At 24.4% G+C, this 21436-nt stretch overlaps 1 protein-coding gene across 7 annotated transcripts in view; it reads right to left on the bottom strand.

Annotated features, from left to right (window-relative positions):
* Nucleotides 1-383: 383 nt before the first annotated feature.
* The window catches only part of LOC117181521 (paxillin), a 99880-nt gene continuing 78827 nt past the window's right edge, over nt 384-21436 (bottom strand). For 4 of the 7 annotated variants that reach the window (XM_033374293.1, XM_033374292.1, XM_033374290.1 and 1 more), the window contains 5 exons: nt 14459-14773; nt 14205-14378; nt 13841-14071; nt 5445-5565; nt 869-1014 (listed from right to left, as the gene is read on the bottom strand). In XM_033374293.1, coding sequence (XP_033230184.1) covers nt 869-1014; nt 5445-5565; nt 13841-14071; nt 14205-14378; nt 14459-14773 — 987 coding nt within the window. Of the gene's footprint in view, nt 1015-5444; nt 5566-13366; nt 13733-13840; nt 14072-14204; nt 14379-14458; nt 14774-21436 lie in introns of those variants that run through there. The other 3 variants (XM_033374294.1, XM_033374288.1, XM_033374291.1) reach the window with 3 other exon arrangements.

Consider the following 21436-nt stretch of genomic DNA (forward strand, 5'->3'; position numbering starts at 1 on the left):
TACTTTGATTATTTAAAAACCTGTTAAAATCGAACTTGGGCAGATTTTTTTTCTGAAAATTCGTAAAATTCCCTGTTTCCAATTTAAATTCTTTAAATGAAAATATTTGCTTTAAAAAATTAAAAATGGAACATTTTTAAAGTGAAAGGTTTTTAAATCAAGCATTCTAAGCTAAATGATATAATAATTTATAAAAATGACAATTTCACAAATTATTAAAAAAAAAAACGGTTGAAATTAAAGTTGAACAAAATTTTTAGTCTAAAAATGTTGTGAAATTCCCGGTCAAAAAACAAATACACTGTCATTTCCCAGTTTCCCCCGATTATTTCCCGGTTTTTCACCTGGTTTTCATCGAAAAAAAATTAAATATTTCGATGGTTCGTTTCTTCTAACTGCCTAAAAATATCAGGCGATTAAAAGAATTTTTTTATTATCTCAAATTCTTCTTTACGCGGAGAGTCTTCTGAATGCCTACGGACAAAGCTATAACGATCGTAAACAGGGTTTTTTTTTCCAGCTACAGATTATTCATCAAGTAGACAAAATTCGATAAACATATTAATTCTGATACTAAGAAATTCAGTCTCAGGCTTCAATTCCTTTACTCGAGATCTAAAAAAAATTGTTAAAAAGTGAAAAAATTGCGCGTGTGACTGAACGTGATAAAATCTTCTCTTTTTCTTTTTTTCTTTTTTTTTTTTAAATTATTACGCCTTGTCGATAGGCTAGAGTGCGAAAAACTTTTGTAGACAGTAAACTGGTACGAACTACAATTTTCCCTGTATTAATAGATTAGAAGACTGCGATGATTTTAATCATTTTTATGATAGGAGTAGTTGGCTCAGAATTTTTCAGAAGCCTCTCTTCATCCAAAGAGCTTTTCAAAACAGCCGTGACAATAGGGCTTGTCGTTTTGTTCTTTAAAAGTTCCTTTGTTCAGCTGCTTCAGACAAAAAGCGCAGACAAAGTGCTCCGGGTGGAATTTTCGGAACATTGCTGTTATGCAACGACCTGAAATTTAAACAAATTTAAATCGTCATCAGTTTTCAGTTTAGAGAATACATATATAATAATGTAATCAGGGAGGACGATTCGAAATTCCTGGTCATTTTCCGGACTTTTTCACGGTCAAGCTTTTCAATTTTCCCGGTCAGTTAAAAGTAAAATATTCATATTTCCGCAAAATTCAAACATTTATATTTTCATTTGTCACGTTCATTCTAACATCCTTTAACACAAGAGAGAGAAAAAAATTTAAATAAGTATATTTTGAAAAAAATACTTGAATTTTATACTAAAAAATGTCAATTTTCAGCAAAAATGGAAAAGTTCAAATTTTCAACTAAAAATGATTATTTTTTAAATAAAATGATAAATATTTAACTGAATGAATTTAATTTTTAACCAAAAGGATTAATTTTCTACTAAAAAATAAGATTTTTTCTAACAGATTGCACAAATTTGCAAAAAAATAGTTAAAATTTAAATTTTCACCAAAAAATCGTTTTGACTAAATTCTTGTATTTTTGAGCCCAAAATAGAAATTTTCTACGAAACAGTTGAATTTTAAACAAAAAAGTTAATTTTCAACTAAAGCTGATCAATTTTTATCCAGACAGTATTATTTTTAACCAAAAAAGAAAAATTTCCAAAGAAAATTAATTTTCAGATTATAAAAATTTTTTAGTCAAGAAAACAACGAAAAATTGAATAAAATTTAGCATTTTCAAGCAATAAGACGAATTTTCAAACTAATATTTGCATTCAGAAACGAAAATTCATTTTATAACGAGAAAATATGAATTTTCAACAAAATACATAAATTTTCAACTGAATAGTTAAATGTTCTATCAAAATGTTAAATTTGTTCAACTAAATTGTTGAATTTGCAAGTCGAAAGTACAAATCTGTCCCAAAACTGTTGAATTTTCATCAGAAAAATTTCGTTTTTAAAAATTCTGATTAATTTTTATACTAAAAAATGTCAATTTTCAGCAAAAATGGAAAAGTTCAAATTTTCAAATAAAAATGATTATTTTTAAAATAAAATGATAAATATTTAACTGAAATAATTTAATTTTTAACCAAAAGGATTAATTTTCTACTAAAAAATAAGATTTTTTCTAACAGATTGCACAAATTTGCAAAAAAAAATAGTTAAAATTTAAATTTTCACTAAAAAATCGTTTTGACTAAATTCTTGTATTTTTGAGCCCAAAATAGAAATTTTCTACGAAACAGTTGAATTTTAAACAAAAAAGTTAATTTTCAACCAAAACTGATCAATTTTTATCCAGACAGTATTATTTTTAACCAAAAAAGAAAAATTTCCAATGAAAATGAATTTTCAGATTATAAAAATTTCTTAGTCAAGAAAACAACGAAAAATTGAATAAAATTTAGCATTTTCAAGCAAAAAAGACGAATTTTCAAACTAATATTTGCATTTTGAAACGGAAATTCATTTTATAGCGAGAAAATATGAATTTTCAACAAAATACATAAATTTTCAACTGAATAGTTAAATGTTCTATCAAAATGTTAAATTTTTTTAGCTAAATTGTTGAATTTTCGAGTCGAAAATACAAATATGTCCCAAAACTATTGAATTTTCATAAAAAAAAATTTATTTTTACAAATTCGGATTAATTTTTATACTAAAAAATGTCAATTTTCAGCAAAAATGGAAAAGTTCAAATTTTCAACTAAAAATGATTATTTTTTAAATAAAATGATAAATATTTAACTGAATGAATTTAATTTTTAACCAAAAGGATTAATTTTCTACCAAAAAATAAGATTTTTTTAACAAATTACATAAATTTGCAAGAAAATTGTTAAAATTTCAAATAAAAAAAAATAATTTTGAATCCAAAATGGAATTGTTAAATTTCTAGTTGAATTTTCATCTAAAAATATTAATTTTCAAAGAAACATTTTAATTTTTGACAAAAAATTTGAATTTTTAACCAAAAAAAGTTTGTTTCTACTAAATTGTTGAATTTTCGAGTCGAAAATACAAATCTGTGCCAAAACTGTAGAATTTTCGTCAAAAAAATTTCATTTTTAAAAATTCGGGTTAATTTTTATACTAAAAAATGTCAATTTTCAGCAAAAATGGAAAAGTTCAAATTTTTAACTAAAAATGATTATTTTTTAAATAAAATGATAAATATTTAACTGAAATAATTTAATTTTTAACCAAAAGGATTAATTTTCTACTAAAAAATAAGATTTTTTTAAACAAATTACATCAATTTGCAAGAAAATAGTTAAAATTTCAACTAAACAAAAATAATAATTTTGTATAAAAAATGGAATTGTTAAATTTCTAGTTGAATTTTCATCTAAAAAATATTAATTTTCAAAGAAACATTTTAATTTTTGACAAAAAATTTGAATTTTTCACCGAAAAAAGTTTTTTCTTGCTAAATTGTTGAATTTTCGAGTCGAAAATACAAATCTGTCTCAAAACTGTTGAATTTTCATTAAAAAAATTTCATTTTTACAAATTCGGATTAATTTCTATACTAAAAAATGTCAATTTTCAGCAAAAATGGAAAAGTAAAATTTTTAAACTAAAACTCATTATTTTTTTTAATAAAATGATAAATATTTAACTGAAATCATTTATTTTTTAACCAAAAGGATTAATTTTCTACTAAACAACAAGATTTTTTTTAACAAATTACATAAATTTGCAAGAAAATAGTTAAAATTTCAACTAAAAAAAGAATAATTTTGAATCAAAAATGGAATTGTTAAATTTCTAGTTGAATTTTCATCTAAAAAATATTAATTTTCAAAGAAACATTTGAATTTTTTACAAAAAATTTGATTTTCTACCAGGAAAAAAATTTAACAAAATACACGAATTTTTCAAACACAAATTTAAATTTTTACGAAAAAATTTATTTGACTAAATTTTTGAATTTTCAAGCCCCAAATGGAAGTTTTCTACAAAATAGTTTAATTTCAAACGAAAAAGTTAATTTTCAACCAAAACTGATAAATTTTTATCCAGACAGTATCATTTTTAACCAAAAAAGAAAAATTTCTAAAGAAAATGAATGTTCAGACCATAAAAACTTCTTAGTCAAGAAAAAATCGAAAAATTCAATTAAATTTAGAATTTTCAAGCAAAAAAGACGAATTTTCAAACTAATATTTGCATTTTGAAACGAAAAATTCATTTTATACCGAGAAAATATGAATTTTCAACAAAATACATGAATTTTCAACTGAATAGTTTAATGTTTTATCAAATTGTTAAATTTTTGGTCCTATTTTGCTACAAAAAAGTTAAATTTTCAGCTAAAAAATATTAATTTTCGACCAAATATTTGAATTTTTAACAAAAAAAAAGTTTTTTTCTACTAAATTGTTGAATTTTCGAGTCTAAAATACAAATCTGTCCCAAAACTGTTGAATTTTCATCAAAAAAATTTCATTTTTACAAATTCGGATTCATTTTTATATTAAAAAATGTCAATTTTCAGCACAAATGGAAAAGTAAAATTTTTCAATTAAAACTGATTATTTTTTTAATAAGATGATAAATATTTAACTGAAATCATTTATTTTTTAACCAAAAGAATTAATTTTCTACTAAACAACAAGATTTTGTTTAACAAATTACATAAATTTGCAAGAAAATAGTTAAAATTTCAACAACAAAAATAATTTTGAATCAAAAATGGAATTATTCAATTTCTCGTTGAAAAAAAGAAACGAATTTTCAACCAAATTGATGAATTTTCAACTGAAATTATTAATCTCAAATAGTTTTATTTTCTATAAAAAAAAGACGATTTTTCAACAAAATACATGAATTTTCAACTAAAAAAGATCATGTATCAACCAACACTGGAATAGTTAAATTTATAGTTAAAAAACTTAATATTTCATCAAAAAAAAAAAAAAAATTTTAAACTTTCAATCAACTAAAATGATGAATCTTCAACTGAAATAGATAAATTTTGAACTAAGATCATGAATATTTATATGGAATACTTGAATTTTCAACCAAAAAGATAAATTTTCAAACAAGAAGATTAACATTAAAAATAATTTTCTATAAAAAAAAGTACATAAATACAAAAAACAAAATACATGAATTTTCAACTGAAAAAGACAAATTTTTAAAGACGTAGTTGATTTTTGAACTAAAAACATCAATTAAAAAAATGGAATAGTTAAATTTTCATTTAACCGTACCATATCGACAGTCCCTAGTCCGAAGGAAAATTTTATTTCTTCATCAACTCCCTTTTATAAAATAAAAGCGATAATTATTTTCACTTATGTGCCCTGCAACTGTAGATAAACTAAAAGTTAATTTAATTCCTGGTAATTTTACGTTTTAAAAATAAAAAAAAATACAGAAGAAACGAAAAAAATTCTCAAATTTTATGTTTTTTTTTTTAATTTTGGTAAATTACCTGTAATAGGTTTGTGACATCCGGCACAAAGTGATCCTCTTTTGGCGTGGTAATGAGTTTCACAATAAGGCAATCCTTCATGATCGAAGAACGACCCTCCTTGGAATTTCTGTCGGCAATCCTGAAAAAAAATTTAATTCGCAAAGAGGTAATTAATTGCTTCTTGAGGATAAGAATAAAAGAAATTTATCAAATCCCCAAAAATATGGATTTGATCAAATTTTTGTAAAATTTAATCCAATATTTTCAATGATGAAATACAGTGGTATAGTCTAGTTTAAATTGAAATAAATTGGATTTTCGACAGAATTATTTTTAATTAAAAATAATGGTCGATCCAAAAAGATCAATTTTCAATAAAAAACGACGAATTATTAAAAACATTATTATTTTTTAAAGCAAGAGTTGCTTTAGCAACCAGATAGATGAAATTTCCAGTTAGAAAAGAAGATTTTTACAAAAAATAGTCAAAGATTTAACCAAATAGTAAAATTTTCAACCAAGAAAGATTACTTTTTGGCCATGAAAAATGAATTTTCAACAAAAGAACTAAAAAATATAATTTTTGATGAAGAAAGATAAATTTTTAACAAAATATTTGAATTTTCAAAAAAAAAAATATTTTATTTATTGTTATATTATTTATTACTTCTTTAATATATCATAAAAAATAACTTTGAATAAAAAAAACGTATTTTCAACAAAATTGTTCAATTTTCAACGAAGATTAATGTTCTACCAAAAAGACGAATTTCGAAAAAATACATGATTCTTAAACAAAATTATTTAATTTAAAATGTGATTTTTCAACCAGAAAGTTGAAATTTCAAACAAATAGTTTATTTTTCAACAAAACAGTAGTATTTTAAACATGAAAGTTCATTTAAAATTAACATAAATGATGGAATATACAACTGAAATAGTTAAATTTACAGTTAAAAGAGAAATAATTTTCAGTCACAAAAAAATTTCAACAAAAGAGTTTAACGCTCAATCAAGTAATTAAATTTTACAAAAATGGAAGTTAAATATTTAGGTAAAAAAATTTCTTAAATTTTTTCGATGAAAAAAAATGAACGAAAGTGATGAATCTTCAACTAAAATGATGAATCTTCAACTGGAATAGATTAATTTTAATCCAAAACTATGAAAAAAAAGATGAATTTTTAACAAAGGAGTTTAATTTTCAACCAAGTAGTTTCATTTTCTAGAAAAAACATATAATTTTAACTAAATTGCTAAAAATTTCACTGGAATAGTTGTATTTTCAACCAAAAAGATTAATTTCTCAAAAAAAGACGAGTTTTCAACTAAAAAATATAATTTTTCAAACAAAAAATAAATAGTTAAATTTTTAGTTAAAAAAATTAACGTTTAATGAGAAAGGTGAATTTTTAAAACTATTTTGATGGAAAAAAAAGAATCTCCAGCCAAAGAAAAACCGAATTTTCAACAAATGACTTTTTTTCAACAAAAGAAATTAATTTTAAATATTGTTAAAAATTTATCTTTTCTGGTAGAAAATTAATCTTCTCGGTTTAAAAGTCAACTGTTTGGCTATAAATTTATGTATTTTGTTAAAAATTAGTTTTTGTTTGTTAAACCTGTTAAACCCAATTGTTATTTTTATTTTTAATTACCATATTTTTTGTTGAAATATCAACTTTTACATTTTTTAATGAAAAAAAAATCTATTTATGTTGAAAATTTCACTACTTGGTTGAAAAGTAAACTAATTTTTTAGAATTATTTTTTTTTGTTGCTAAAATTAATTTTTTTAATTGTAAATTTAAGTATTTCGTTGGAAATTCATATTCTCGGGTTGAAAATTTTACTGCTTTGTAGAATTTTGTTTTTATTTTTGGCTTGAAAATTCAACTATTTGGTACCAAATTAAACTGTATTGTTGAAAATTCATTTTTTAAATTAAAAATTAATTCTCTTAAACGAAAATTTAACGACTCAATTTTTGTTTCAAAATTGACTTTTTTTTTAGCTTAAAAATTCAACTATTTAGTTTAAAAATGTTTTACACCAAAATAAATATAAAAATAAATCCATTGCTCAAAGTATTTAGTTGAAAATGTATGTAATTAACTAAAAATTCATCTTTTCTGAAATATTGTCTTCACCTTTTTTTATTAAAAATGAAAATGTTTGGTAAAAAATTAATCGATTTCGGATTCAAATTAATTTGTTTGTTAAAAGTTCAATTGTTTTGTAGAAAATTCGTTTTTTTCGGCTAAGATTTTCGCAATTTGGTAGGAAATTAAATTATTTGGTTTAAAATTTGTCTTTTATAATATAAAATAATTGTTGTTTATTAGCAATGCAAAAGTTTGGTTAAAATGAATCTATTTTATTTGAGGATTCGGGTGTCAGTTGAAAATAAATTCTTTAAACTGAAAATTAAATTTTTTTCTTGTTAAATCAATAGATTGGTTCACAATGAACTTTTGTGTTGAAAATTCCTCCTTTGAGGTTCAAAATTTTGATTTAAAATTGATCTTTCTCAGTTTAAAAATTCAAATTTTTATTTAAACTCCTATAAATGAAAAAAATATAAACCAAAACTTAATAAAATAAAATTTTTACTAACATCACATCTACGGTCACAATTATTTAGTTGAAAACTGATAAAAAATTGATCTACTTGGTTCAAAACTTACACATTTTTTTAAAATTCATCTGTTTTTGTAGAAAATTAACTCTATATAAAAATAATTAATTAATTCAAGCATTTTGTAAAAAATTCGTTTTTGTGGGTCGAATGCAACTTTTTTAATTTTAAATTGAAGACGAAGATTCATTATTTTAGTTAAATATTCCTTTTTTTTTATTAAAAATCAAGTTTTTTAAACTAAAAATTGAACTATTTTGTGGGAAATTTAAATCATTGGTTAAAAATTCAACTATTTTGTAGAAAATTCATTTTAAAATTTCCACAATTTGTTAAAGAATTCAGCTATTTCGTAAAAAATTATTGGTTGAAAATGTATCGATTGATTAGAAAATATATCTATTTTTGTTGAGAAATTATCATTCAGGGTAGAAAATTAATATTCTTTGTTGAAAATTCATCTTTTTGTTTTAAGAATTTATCTCTTTTTGTAGAAATATTAACTTTTTTGTTATATATAAAATCGTCTGATTAAAAATGAATCTATTTCGGTTCTAACTTAACTTGATGTTTACTTTACAACAAAACAGTTGAATTTTTAACCAATGATTTAAATTTCCCACAAATTAGTTCAATTTTCAAATTAAAAAACTTGATTTTTAATTTAAAAAATAGGAATATTTAACTAAAATGATGAATCTTCATCTTCAATTTAAAATAAAAAAAAGTTGCATTCAACCAGCAAAAGCGAATTTTTTACAAAATGCTTGAATTAATTAATTATTTTTATATAGAGTTAATTTTTTACCAAAAAAATGAATTTTCAAAAAATATGTAAGTTTTGAACCAAGAAGATCAATTTTTTACCAATTTTCAACTAAATAATTGTGACTGTGGATGTGATGTTAGTCAAACTTTTTTTAAAGTAAGTTTTGGTATACATTTTTTCATTTATAGGAGTTTAAAAAAAATTTGAATTTTTAAACTAAGAAAGATCAATTTTGAATCAAAATTTTGAAGCTCAAAGGATTGCATTGCTATTAAACAACAATTATTTTATGTTACAAAAGACGAATTTTCAACCAAATAATTAAATTTCCTACCAAATTGCGAAATTCTTAAGCCGAAAATACGAATTTTCTACAACAGAGTTGAACTTTTAACAAACAAATTAATTTGAATCCGAAATCGATGAATTTTTTACCAGACATTTTCATTTTTAATAAAAAAAGGTGAAGACAATATTTCAGAAAAGATGAATTTTTAGTTAATTACATACATTTTCAACCAAATACTTTGAACAATAGATTTATTTTGGTTTAAAACATTTTTTAAACTAAAAAAAAGTCAATTTTGAAACAAAAATTGAGTAGTTAAATTTTCATCTAAAAGAATGAATTTTCAATTTAAAAAATGAATTTTCAACAAAACAATTGAATTTTTAACCAATGATTTAAATTTCTCACAAAATAGTTCAATTTTTAGTTTAAAAAACTTGATTTTTAATTTTTTTTAAATAGGAATTTTTCACTAAAATGATGAATCTTCATCTTAAATTTAAAATAAAAAAGTTGCATTCAACCAGCAAAAGCGAATTTTTTACAAAATGCTTGAATTAATTAATTATTTTTATATAGAGTTAATTTTTTACAAAAACAGATGAATTTTCAAATAATATGTAAGTTTTGAACCAAGAAGATCAATTTTTCACCAAGCAGACGAGTTTTCAACAAATTACATAAATTTTCAACTAAATAATTGTGACCGTGGATGTGATGTTAGTCAAAATTTTATTTTATTAAGTTTTGATTTATATTTTTTTCATTTATAGGAGTTTAAACAAAAATCTGAATTTTTAAACTAAGAAAGATCAATTTTGAATCAAAATTTTGAAGCTCAAAGGACGAATTTTCAACACAAAAGTTTATTTTAAAGTTTATTTTATTTTTGCGTAGCTTATAAACAACAATTATTTTATATTATAAAAGACGAATTTTGAACCAAATAATTTAATTTCCTACCAAATTGCGAAATTCTTAAGCCGAAAATACGAATTTTCTACAACAGAGTTGAACTTTTAACAAACAAATTAATTTGAATCCAAAATCGATTAATTTTTTACCAGACATTTTCATTTTTAACAAAAAAAGGTGAAGACAATATATCAGAAAAGATGAATTTTTAATGAATTACATACATTTTTAACTAAATACTTTGAACAATGGATTTATTTTTATATTTATTTTGGTTTAAAACATTTTTTAAACTAAATAGTTGAATTTTTAAACTAAAAAAAAGTCAATTTTGAAACAAAAATTGAGTAGTTAAATTTTCATTTAAAGGAATTAATTTTCAATTAAAAAATGAATTTTCAACAATACAGTTTAATTTGGTACCAAATAGTTGAATTTTCAAGCCAAAAAAATAAACAAATTTCTACAAAGCAGTAAAATTTTCAACCCGAGAATATGAATTTTCAACGAAATACTTAAATTTATAATTAAAAAAATTAATTTTAGCAACAAAAAAAATAATTCTAAAAAATGAGTTTACCTTTCAACCAAGTAGTGAAATTTTCAACATAAATAGGTGAATTTTCTTTAAAAAATGTAACAGTTGATATTTCCACAAAAAATATGGTAATTAAAAATAAAATAACAATTGGGTTTAACAGGTTTAATAAACAAAAACTAATTTTTAACAAAATACATAAATTTATAGCCAAATCAAAATTTTCAAGCTCAAAGGAGGAATTTTCAACACAAAAGTTCATTGTGAAACAATCTATTGATTTAACAAGAAAAAAATTTAATTTTCAGTTTAAAGAATTTATTTTCAACTGAAACCCGTATCCTCAACTAAAATATATTCATTTTAACCAAAATTTTGCATTGCTAATAAACAACAATTATTTTATATTATAAAAGTCGAATTTTGAACCAAATAATTTAATTTCCTACCAAATTGCGAAAATCTTAAGCCGAAAAAAACGAATTTTCTACAAAACAATTGAACTTTTAACAAACAAATTAATTTGAATCCGAAATCGATTCATTTTTTACCAGACATTTTCATTTTTAATAAAAAAAGGTGAAGACAATATTTCAGAAAAGATGAATTTTTAGTTAATTACATACATTTTCAACCAAATACTTTGAACAATAGATTTATTTTGGTTTAAAACATTTTTTAAACTAAATATTTCAATTTTTAAACTAAAAAAAGTCCATTTTTAAACAAAAATTGAGTAGTTAAATTTTCATTCAAGAGAATTAATTTTCAATTTAAAAAATTAATTTTCTACAAAACAATTGAATTTTTAACCAATGATTTAAATTTCCCACAAAATAGTTCAATTTTTAGTTTAAAAAACTTGATTTTTAATTTTTTTTAAATAGGAATTTTTCACTAAAATGATGAATCTTCATCTTCAATTTAAAATAAAAAAGTTGCATTCAACCAGCAAAAGCGAATTTTTTACAAAATGCTTGAATTAATGAATTATTTTTATATAGAGTTAATTTTTTACCAAAAAAAAAATGAATTTTCAAAAAATATGTAAGTTTTGAACCAAGAAGATCAATTTTTCACCAAGCAGACGAGTTTTCAACAAATTACATAAATTTTGAACTAAATAATTGTGACCGTGGATGTGATGTTAGTCAAAATTTTATTTTATTAAGTTTTGATTTATATTTTTTTCATTTATAGGAGTTTAAACAAAAATTTGAATTTTTAAACTAAGAAAGATCAATTTTAAATCAAAATTTTCAAGCTCAAAGGAGGAATTTTCAACACAAAAGTTTATTGGGAACCAATCTATTGATTTATCAAGAAAAAAGTTAAATTTTCAGTTTAAAGAATTTATTTTCAACTGAAACCCGTATCCTCAACTAAAATATATTCATTTTAACCAAACTGTTGCATTGCTAATAAACAACAATTATTTTATATTATAAAAGACGAATTTTCAACCAAATAATTAAATTTCCTACCAAATTGCGAAATTCTTAAGCCGAAAATACGAATTTTCTACAAAACAATTGAACTTTTAACAAACAAATTAATTTGAATCCGAAATCGATTCATTTTTTACCAGACATTTTCATTTTTAATAAAAAAAGGTGAAGACAATATTTCAGAAAAGATGAATTTTTAGTTAATTACATACATTTTCAACCAAATACTTTGAACAATAGATTTATTTTGGTTTAAAACATTTTTTAAACTAAATATTTCAATTTTTAAACTAAAAAAAGTCCATTTTTAAACAAAAATTTAGTAGTTAAATTTTCAATTAAAAAAATGAATTTTTAACCAATGATTTAAATTTCTCACAAAATAGTTCAATTTTTAGTTTAAAAAACTTGATTTTTAATTTTTTTTAAATAGGAATTTTTCACTAAAATGATGAATCTTCATCTTCAATTTAAAATAAAAAAGTTGCATTCAACCAGCAAAAGCGAATTTTTTACAAAATGCTTGAATTAATTAATTATTTTTATATAGAGTTAATTTTTTACTAAAAAAAAAAATGAATTTTCAAAAAATATGTAAGTTTTGAACCAAGAAGATCAATTTTTCACCAAGCAGACGAGTTTTCAACAAATTACATAAATTTTCAACTAAATAATTGGTAAAGAAATAGTGGCATTAGCCGACAATTATGACAAAATATAATCTTTAGTGTCATCTTTAAAAAAAAAAAAGTGTCAATCAGTTTTAGTGAGTCCAAAGCCTGATTATGACTTGCTCTTTTAAACTCTTCCTTATATGGACGTAAAATCGTCTCCTGCATAAATCAAACGGCTTTTGACTGGCACAAAAACAGAGAAAAAGAGAGAGATCACGCCTCGTTACGAAATCGTTCGACCGCCTCGTCGATCGCGTCACTCCTGCACACGGCACAAAACTATCGCATCGCTCTGAATCACCACCACGTCCAGTCCCTAGCATCTATCGCCACACCATCTTAACCTTGACCTGGCTCTCTCTCTCTCTCTAGACTCTAGAGCATCGTCAAGGCAGCAGCTTCAAAACCGTGGCGACGATTCAGAGCGCATTTTTACCCCGACTTTTTCATAATTTCTTTAGAAATGTGTTTTTCTTTTTTCTTCCTCGTCTTCTCTCTTTATTTTACATATTTATTTTCAAATCGTACAAGATACCACAAAATATATATTAATAATAAAATCTTAAATACCATCGACCGGTCATCATGCTCGCAAGAGACATGAGACTCAGGAGTATTGAAACGAATTCCAAATTTAACATATAATTTCCGAGGCAGGAGTGCGCTTCGTTTTTTTTTTTTCTGTGTTTTGTTACAGCCTTTTTAAATATCATTAAACCTATCATCCCTTTTCTTAAAAACTATGATATTTGCTGAAAAAAAATCAGCTTCCTGGTGCACCTGTGACTCATGAAAAAAAAAAAAAAAAAAAAAAAAAAAACAATTGGGAAGGCTCCTCATTGTCGGAGCCGAGGGCAGGGGGTAGATAAATTGCGATCGAAGATCATAAGATTAAACTCCCGGCTGTTCGAAAATCTGCAGTTATGCCTCCTCCTCCTCCTCTTCCTCCTCATCATCAACCCCAACGCATTTTGGACAAACTGGCTTTCCCTCCATGGCGTAGAACGACTTTCCCGAGACTGCTTTCTTGCAATCCTGCAAGACAATAAGATTGAAATTCGGGTTCGGAGGCAAGAGAAAACCGGCTCGAAGGACCAAATCTGAAAATGGAAGAGGAATAAACTTGTGAGAATTGAGACCTACCCTGCAGACAAAGCAGTCCGGATGCCACTGGCTATTCAGAGCCGAGATGTAGTTCTCCATGATGGCACGGTTGCATCCTCCACATTTTGGTGCAAACATATCAAAGTAGTCGTCTCGGCAATAGGGCTTTCCATCTCTCTCATGGAAGCCCTCCTCCCCAAATTGTTTCCCACACTGGGCGCAGAAAAAGTGCTCCGTGTGCCAGGTCTTTTCGAGAGCCGTCACGCATTTCTGTGAAAGAATTGGTATTAGAAAAGGTTCTTCAAAAGTCCGTGTCCCGCCAATTGATGTCTCAAATATACGTCTCATTGAAACAGGTCTTTGGGACATCAATTGCAGAGAAGAGGCTTCAAGGTAAACTTACGTCGAGGATTGGTCCGTTACAGTAGTTGCATCTGGGAGAGAAGAGATTGTGATAGTCAGGCTCGCAGTAAGGATGGCCTTCCCTCTCGAAGAAGTTCCTCGTTCCCAATTCCTGGTTGCAGTGTGTGCAGGTAAAGTGTTCCGGATGCCATGTCTTGCCCAAGGCTGTGATCACCTAAAGAAGAGGAAGAAGAAGAAGAAGATTAAATCTCCGGAAATTTTCTTCTATCTTCTTTTAGATTTAGGATATTTGACCTGGCCGACGATGGGCTTCTCGCACGCGTTGCAGCATCCCTTCTGGGTGGTGTTGACTCCTTGGCGGCTCATATCAGCCTGTAGGTTTCCTAGCATAGAATCAAGCTGGTTCTGTTTGATGTGAGTCGCCTGGCTGGTCACAAACTGACTCTCTTCGTACTCTGGCTGATAGTGATGTGTTGTTCTTGTCTCGGAAATGTGAATCCTCGTGGTTCCCTCGGGAGGAAGGGGACTTGACGAACTCTTGGTGGCTTTGTTTGGCTTCGCGTATGGCGAGTCTGTCACCGTTTGTCGTTGGTGGCTACTGCCGTGGATCTGTAAATCCCGATGGGACGATTAGAAATTGAACAGATTCAATACTGAAGGTGTAAGAACCGGCTCGAAGGACCGACTGGAGGACCTACTTTGCAAGTTGGATAGTCTCTCTCGGGAGATGTTTTGATGGGACTGCGGGAAATTGGAGCGTGACGATCTGGTCAGGAATGAGGATGTAATAATAAGTTTTTTCAAGACCCGACCGGAAGATGCCGACCGCTGGGGACGAGCTTGCAAACTGGTTCTGAGCTTTCGGAAGATCGACGGTTGAGTATGTTCCCCACCTTTTGAATTCTGGGTTTTTCCTCCCCTCCCAATACTCTACTTTAATAAACACGGAACATTTGGAGAGAACGTAGAAAAGAAGATGCAGGGCGCGGTAAAATGGGAGGTAAGGAGACGCGGTCTGGGTGGAATGGAAGTTATTTCGGTAACCTGGCCGGCCAAGAATGGGCAGGAGTGCTTATAACGTCAATGATTACTACAGGGATCACAGTTGATCACCAGTTCAATTCTATGGAAAGTACGGACATGTTTCTTTGAAAAATGGAAAATATTTTTCCTAATAAAAATATCAGGCAATAAAGAAAAATTCATTAATTCAGCACTTTTGTGAGCAACAAAAATTTTATTCAACTAGAAAACAAACACGAGCGCTACGCGCACGATTATTACTTTCTTTTCTCGCGCAATTTTTAAATTGAACTATAAAATTATTATTATTATTATACAATTTCTGAAGACAAAAAAATATAACATAACCTAAAGTTGTTCAAAATTGTTATTTTAATTCTTTTCAGTTGAAATATCGTAAATATTCTTTGAAAGCTTATGTAAATCTTGTTTTAAACCTAATTTAAATTAATAATTAATTGATAATAATTAACCCATTGACGGTAAAAACATTAGTATAACCCTAAATTGATGAAAAATAGTAAATCTTCTTTGAAATCTATATCGATATTACTGGTGAAAAGAGCCTACAATTTTAGAAAAAAATTTAATCTTTGAAATGTAATGATTTTTTACTCAAAATACCAATTTCTAGTGTGAAACATCAACATAACCTAAAACTGTTGAAAAGTTGTGAATCTTTGAAATATTTTAAATATAATTTTTTAAATTACAAATACCAATTTTAGGCGAAAAACTCTAAAATAATCCGAAACTGGTAAAAGATTCCAGATCTTTTTTAAATTAAAATGATTTTGGTTTAAACGCACCAATTTTCGATCTAAAGCAACAACATAACCTAAAATTGTACAAAAATGATTAATCTCTTAAATCTAACAATGTTTTTGATTAAAATTTTCATTTCCGACATAAAATTGCTAACACAATTTTTAATTGTTCAGACTCGTGAATTTTATTATTTGAAACAAAATAATTAATAAATAATAAACCAAGATAAAATAAAGTTCTTAGAAATTGCTACGATTTACACGATTTTGAACTATAAAACTCTCTGTAATTAAAAAAAAAATCAAATGATCAAATATGTGATTGAAAAAAATACAAAAAGAACGAGAAAAAAAAAATAAAAAAGGGTATTTGGAGGTTGTCTTCTTATTCTTTCCTCATTTTCTATTTCTATTTTATTTCATTTTTTTTTATTTGAATGATGAAATTTAAGTATGTTGGCCAAATTTTATCATTGGATTCTTGGTATTTTTTCCAAGCATCTCGTAGTTAAATTCAAATGTTAAAGAATAATTTAAATTATTATTTATTATATAGTATTATTTATTATTATATTATGATAGTCATATAACCTGGAGCTGTTAGAAACATTGCAAATATTGTTTAAATTATAATCTTTTTTATTTTAAAATACCAATTTTTATTGTAAAAATTCCTTTAAAAAAAAAAACTTTATTAGATCAAATAAATTAATATTTACCTTGATTTATCAAATTTACCAAAAACTGCCCATTGATTATTACAGCAAATTTTAGGAGAGAAATACAAGCTTAAAGAATAAAAAAATAATTGAGGTCATAATTGTTTACCTAAATGTTTTTATTTGCATACTTGGATTTCTTCATCTGCTTTCGGCTAAAATCAAAATTTGCATTCTATTTTAATTTACAAAAGCTTCTTTTATTTTTTAAAAGTGTTTTCAGAATTCTATTGGTCACGATTATTAAATATTACTTAAAAAACAGTTGAATTAAAAATGATTAAAATTAATTGTACTTGCATTATTCCTAATCAAACTAATTTTCATAAAAACTTGACGAATTGTGAAGAAATTTTCGAGGAATAAAAATTAACAATTCTACATGTAAATGATATGAAAAATAGAAAGATTTTTCAGTCAATAAAGAAAAAAATTGTACCAAATTGTTGCATTTTTAACAAAAAAATTTAACAAAAGAGACCAATTTTTAACTAAAAAATTACTGTTAAGAACATACATGACTTTTTAACTAAAAAACGTTCATTTTTAAATAAAAATAATTAAAGTCTAAGTTGCAAAAATTAATTTAAAACAAAAATTCTTTAACAGAAAAGTTAAATTTTCAGCTAAACAGATGAATATTCAACCAGAGAATTAGGCAATGTTAACTATGCTTAATTTGAAAATGAATTCATTTTCAAACAATCATTTCAATTTTCCACAAAATACTTAAATTTTTAATAAAAAAAAAAAATTATAACAAAAAAAAACACAAAGTTTCAACTAAAATGATGAATCTTCAACCGAAAAGATGAATTTGAAACCAATTAGTGGAATTCTCAAGCAAAATGGATTAATTTTCAGTTCAAAACTTGTATTTTTAACAAAAATATATGTATATTCAAACCGAAAAGATGAATTTGCAACTAAGAAAGATTTTTCAGTCAAGAAAGAAAAAAATCCAACCAAAATTTGAATTTTCAAGCTCAGAAATTTTCAAGCTCAAAAAGATGAGCAAGCGACAGAACAGTTGAATTTTCGACGAAAATATGACTTTTTGACAAAATAGTCAAATTTTCAACAAAATTGTAGAATTTTTAATAAGAAAAAAAGATAAATTCTAAAAGAAAAATATTACAGTATACTTTTCAATTAAAAAAAGTTTAATTTCAACCAAAAAACATTACTTTTCTTCCAAAAGATATATTTTGAATGGAATTATACGAATTTTCCGTCCAAAAAAAAAAGAATTTTTAATAAAACAGTTCAATTTTCGACGAAAAAATATACATGAATCTTTATTGAAATATTTTAATTATCAACTAAAAAATGTACATTTTCAAACAAAAATGGAATAATTAAATTTGCAGTTACCAAAATTAGTTTACAACCACAAAAAAAAAGAATTTTCAACCGAAATTTAACTTTTTAACTAAACAGATGAATCTTTAACCAAATAAATAAATGAATTTCTGATAAAATATTTGAACAAAAGAGATGAATTTTGAACAACAAAAAAATCGCATTTTCAACAAAATAGTTAAATTTTCAACCAAAGATGAATTTTCTACAAAAAGACATGAATTTTCAAGCAAAAGAAACGGCTTTTTAACAAAAAATTGAATTTTTAACCAAACATTTGGACTTTCAAACTACAAAAGAATTAAATTTTCAACCAAAAAGGAATTATATTTTAAACCAAGAAAGATATTTCAGTCAAGAATGAAAAAATTCAATCAAAATTTTGAATTTTCAAGCTAAAACGGCGACTTTTCCACAAGAAAATATGAATTTCAAGAGAAAAGTTGATTTTCAATCTTTAGATAAATTTTAAATCGAAAAGGACAATTTTTTCATTAAAAAAAAAGGAAAAGTTCAACAGAACAGTTGAGTTTTCAAAGAAAAAACATGAATTTTTGACACAATAGATGATTTTTTCCACAAAACAGAAGAATTAAAAAAAAAAATTCTGCACCAAAAATTTAATAGTAGACTTTTTAATAAAAAAGAATTAACGATCAAGCAAAAATAGTTGGATTTTATTATGTGAAAAAAAGAAGAAAAAGGGCAAAAAGGGATAAAAGGAGAAAAAGGGAATGTATCTTGAATGAAGAGGAAAAATAAGAATTCTGAAAAAAATATATAAATAAATAATACAAAAAAAAAATGAATTCATACAAGAAAGCCGTTTTAATCCAAGAAAAAAATTCCCAGTCATTTCCCGGTTTGCAAACATTTTTCGCGCCCAATAAAATTTTAAAAATCAAACTATATTCCAAACATTTTTCCATAGAAAAAAATAAACAACAAATTAAAACCTTCAAAGTGAAACCCTTGAATTGTAAACTTTCAAAATTGAAGTTTAAAAGTTTTCAATTCAAAAATTGTGTATTCAAATGCTCAAAAATTTACACGTAATAAATAAAAGGTACTAACACTTTTCAATTAAACAATGTTAAATGAAATGCAAATAAACTGCAAAATTTAGAACATTTATCAATTATATAGTTCAAAGATTCAGATTAAGTTCCAAAAATATAAATCCAAGTTTACATTTTGAATATTCTAAATTAAAGAATACAGCAATGAACTTTAAAAAATTTCAAAAATTGATTATTTAAAATAATGTTGAGCTAGACGCATTAAAAATTGAAAAATAATTTTCTTACAACAGTTCTTAAAAAAAAAGTTAAATTATTTTTATTTTAAATAGTCTAGGCATGCTTTCAAAGTTTAATAATTGCATTTCAAAATCTAGAAGTGGTTTTAAATTGTTCCAAATTCAAAATAATTTAAAAATTTTTTTCGGAACTTTTAAATGTATTTCAAAATAAATTAAATTTTTTCTATAATTTTGAGAAAATCCTGAAATTAAAAAAATTTTAATTTGAATTTATAAATAGCAATAGAACACTTATTATTTGTAAATATATTGTATTAATTTTAAGAGATGTTTAGAAGTTTTAAAAAGATTCTAATTAAATTTAGAACTAGAAATAATTTTAAATACATACAACCGAATTAAAAATAAAATGTAGATTTTTGCAGATTTCAAACCAAAATTTAGAATTTTTTTTAAAAATTGTGAAAGATTTTAAAAGAATTAAAAATTTTATTGAGATTCGTAGGAAAATTGTAAAATTTCGAATAATTTAAAAATATATTTAAAATTTCTGGAAAAAATGTTAACAAACTAGTTTAAATCACTTGAAATAATTTCAAGTATTTAATTAATTTTGAATCTTTAAAAAACCTTTAAATATCTCTTGAAATTAGTCAATTTTTTCTAGAAATAATAAGTGTTCAATTGCTATTTATGCGTAAAAATTTCACTTATAAATTAAACACTTTTTAAATAGAACAATTAAAATTGTAACGCTAAAAATTAAAAAGTTCTTCGAAAATCTAAAGATTCAAAGCTTTCTATGTAAAAAAATCAGTTTCAAATTGATTTCTTTTCAATATTTGGTTTAAATTTAATCGTCTTAAATCAACAGTGAAATATTGCTACATATTAAATACTTATTCTTTTTCTACATTAAAAAATTTCGAATTAAATAAGATGGAAATTAAATAATTTAGACTCACAATATTATAAATTTAATAAAAACCTTTAATTTTGACTATATTATTATGGATTTCTTTTTAAGTTGAAAATATTAAAATGCACGTTCACACTTTTCAATTGCTAAAAAAAATAATAGGAATATTATATATTAATAAATTAATTTATTAAATTTAATATGAAAAATAATATAAAGGAAGACCTGAAACTCTTAATTAAAAATATATTATTGATAAATCATGAAAATTTTAAATTAAAAATAAAATTATCGGAAGAAATAATATATGGTATTAATTTCAATTCTTATCAAGACTTTCGGATTCAAGCAGTTACAATCTGGAAATTCTCAAATTTTGAACGGATCTAGAATCGTTTTATAAAATCAATTATTATTCTGAATTTTATATTCAAAGTAAAGCTCCATTTAAAAAAATGTATTTATTTACATTTACAGTTGATAAAATTAAACTGTTTTTATCAAAAAAATTTAAAATTTATATGTTTTTAATTTTTAATTGTTTAAATCTACAAAACTGCACTTTAATTATTTAAAAAACTGTTAAAAACGAACTTGGGCAGATTTTCTTCTAAAGTTGCGCAAATTCCCTGTCCGGCAGCCACCCTGTTTTTTATTTAAAAAATCTTCGATTTTAAAAACTTCTAATTTTTTAAGCCTTTAAAACTACAATTTAAAATTCTTTAAATTAAAATATATTGCTTAAAAATTAAAAATCTAAATTGGAAAATTTTTAAAGTCAAAGATTTTCGAATTAAGCATTCTAAACTAAATAATATAATAATTGATCAAAATCACAATTTAATGAATTATTTAAAAAACGGTTGAAATCAAAGTTGGACAAAATTTTTATTCTAAAAATGTTGCAAAGTTCCCAGTCAAAAAATAAATTCACTGTCATTTCCCGGTTTTCCCCGGTCTCATAAAATTCCCGGTCATTTCCCGTTTTTCCAAAATTGTTTAACAAATTAATAAAAAAAAAATAAAAAAAAGAGAAATAAGCACAAGAAGGGGGAAAAGGAGAAAAAGGTGGCTGTTTCTTGAACACAGAGGAAAAAAGACAATTCTGAGGAAAAACTAAATAGCAAATATGAATGAATTCATAAATAAACTTAAAAAACGAGAAAAAGGGCAAAAAGAGCGACAAAGAGGGGTGTTTCTTAAATAAAGAGGAAAAAAGAG

Source organism: Belonocnema kinseyi, chromosome 10 (genome assembly GCF_010883055.1).
Source record: "Belonocnema kinseyi isolate 2016_QV_RU_SX_M_011 chromosome 10, B_treatae_v1, whole genome shotgun sequence".
In the NCBI taxonomy this organism is placed as follows: domain Eukaryota; kingdom Metazoa; phylum Arthropoda; class Insecta; order Hymenoptera; family Cynipidae; genus Belonocnema; species Belonocnema kinseyi.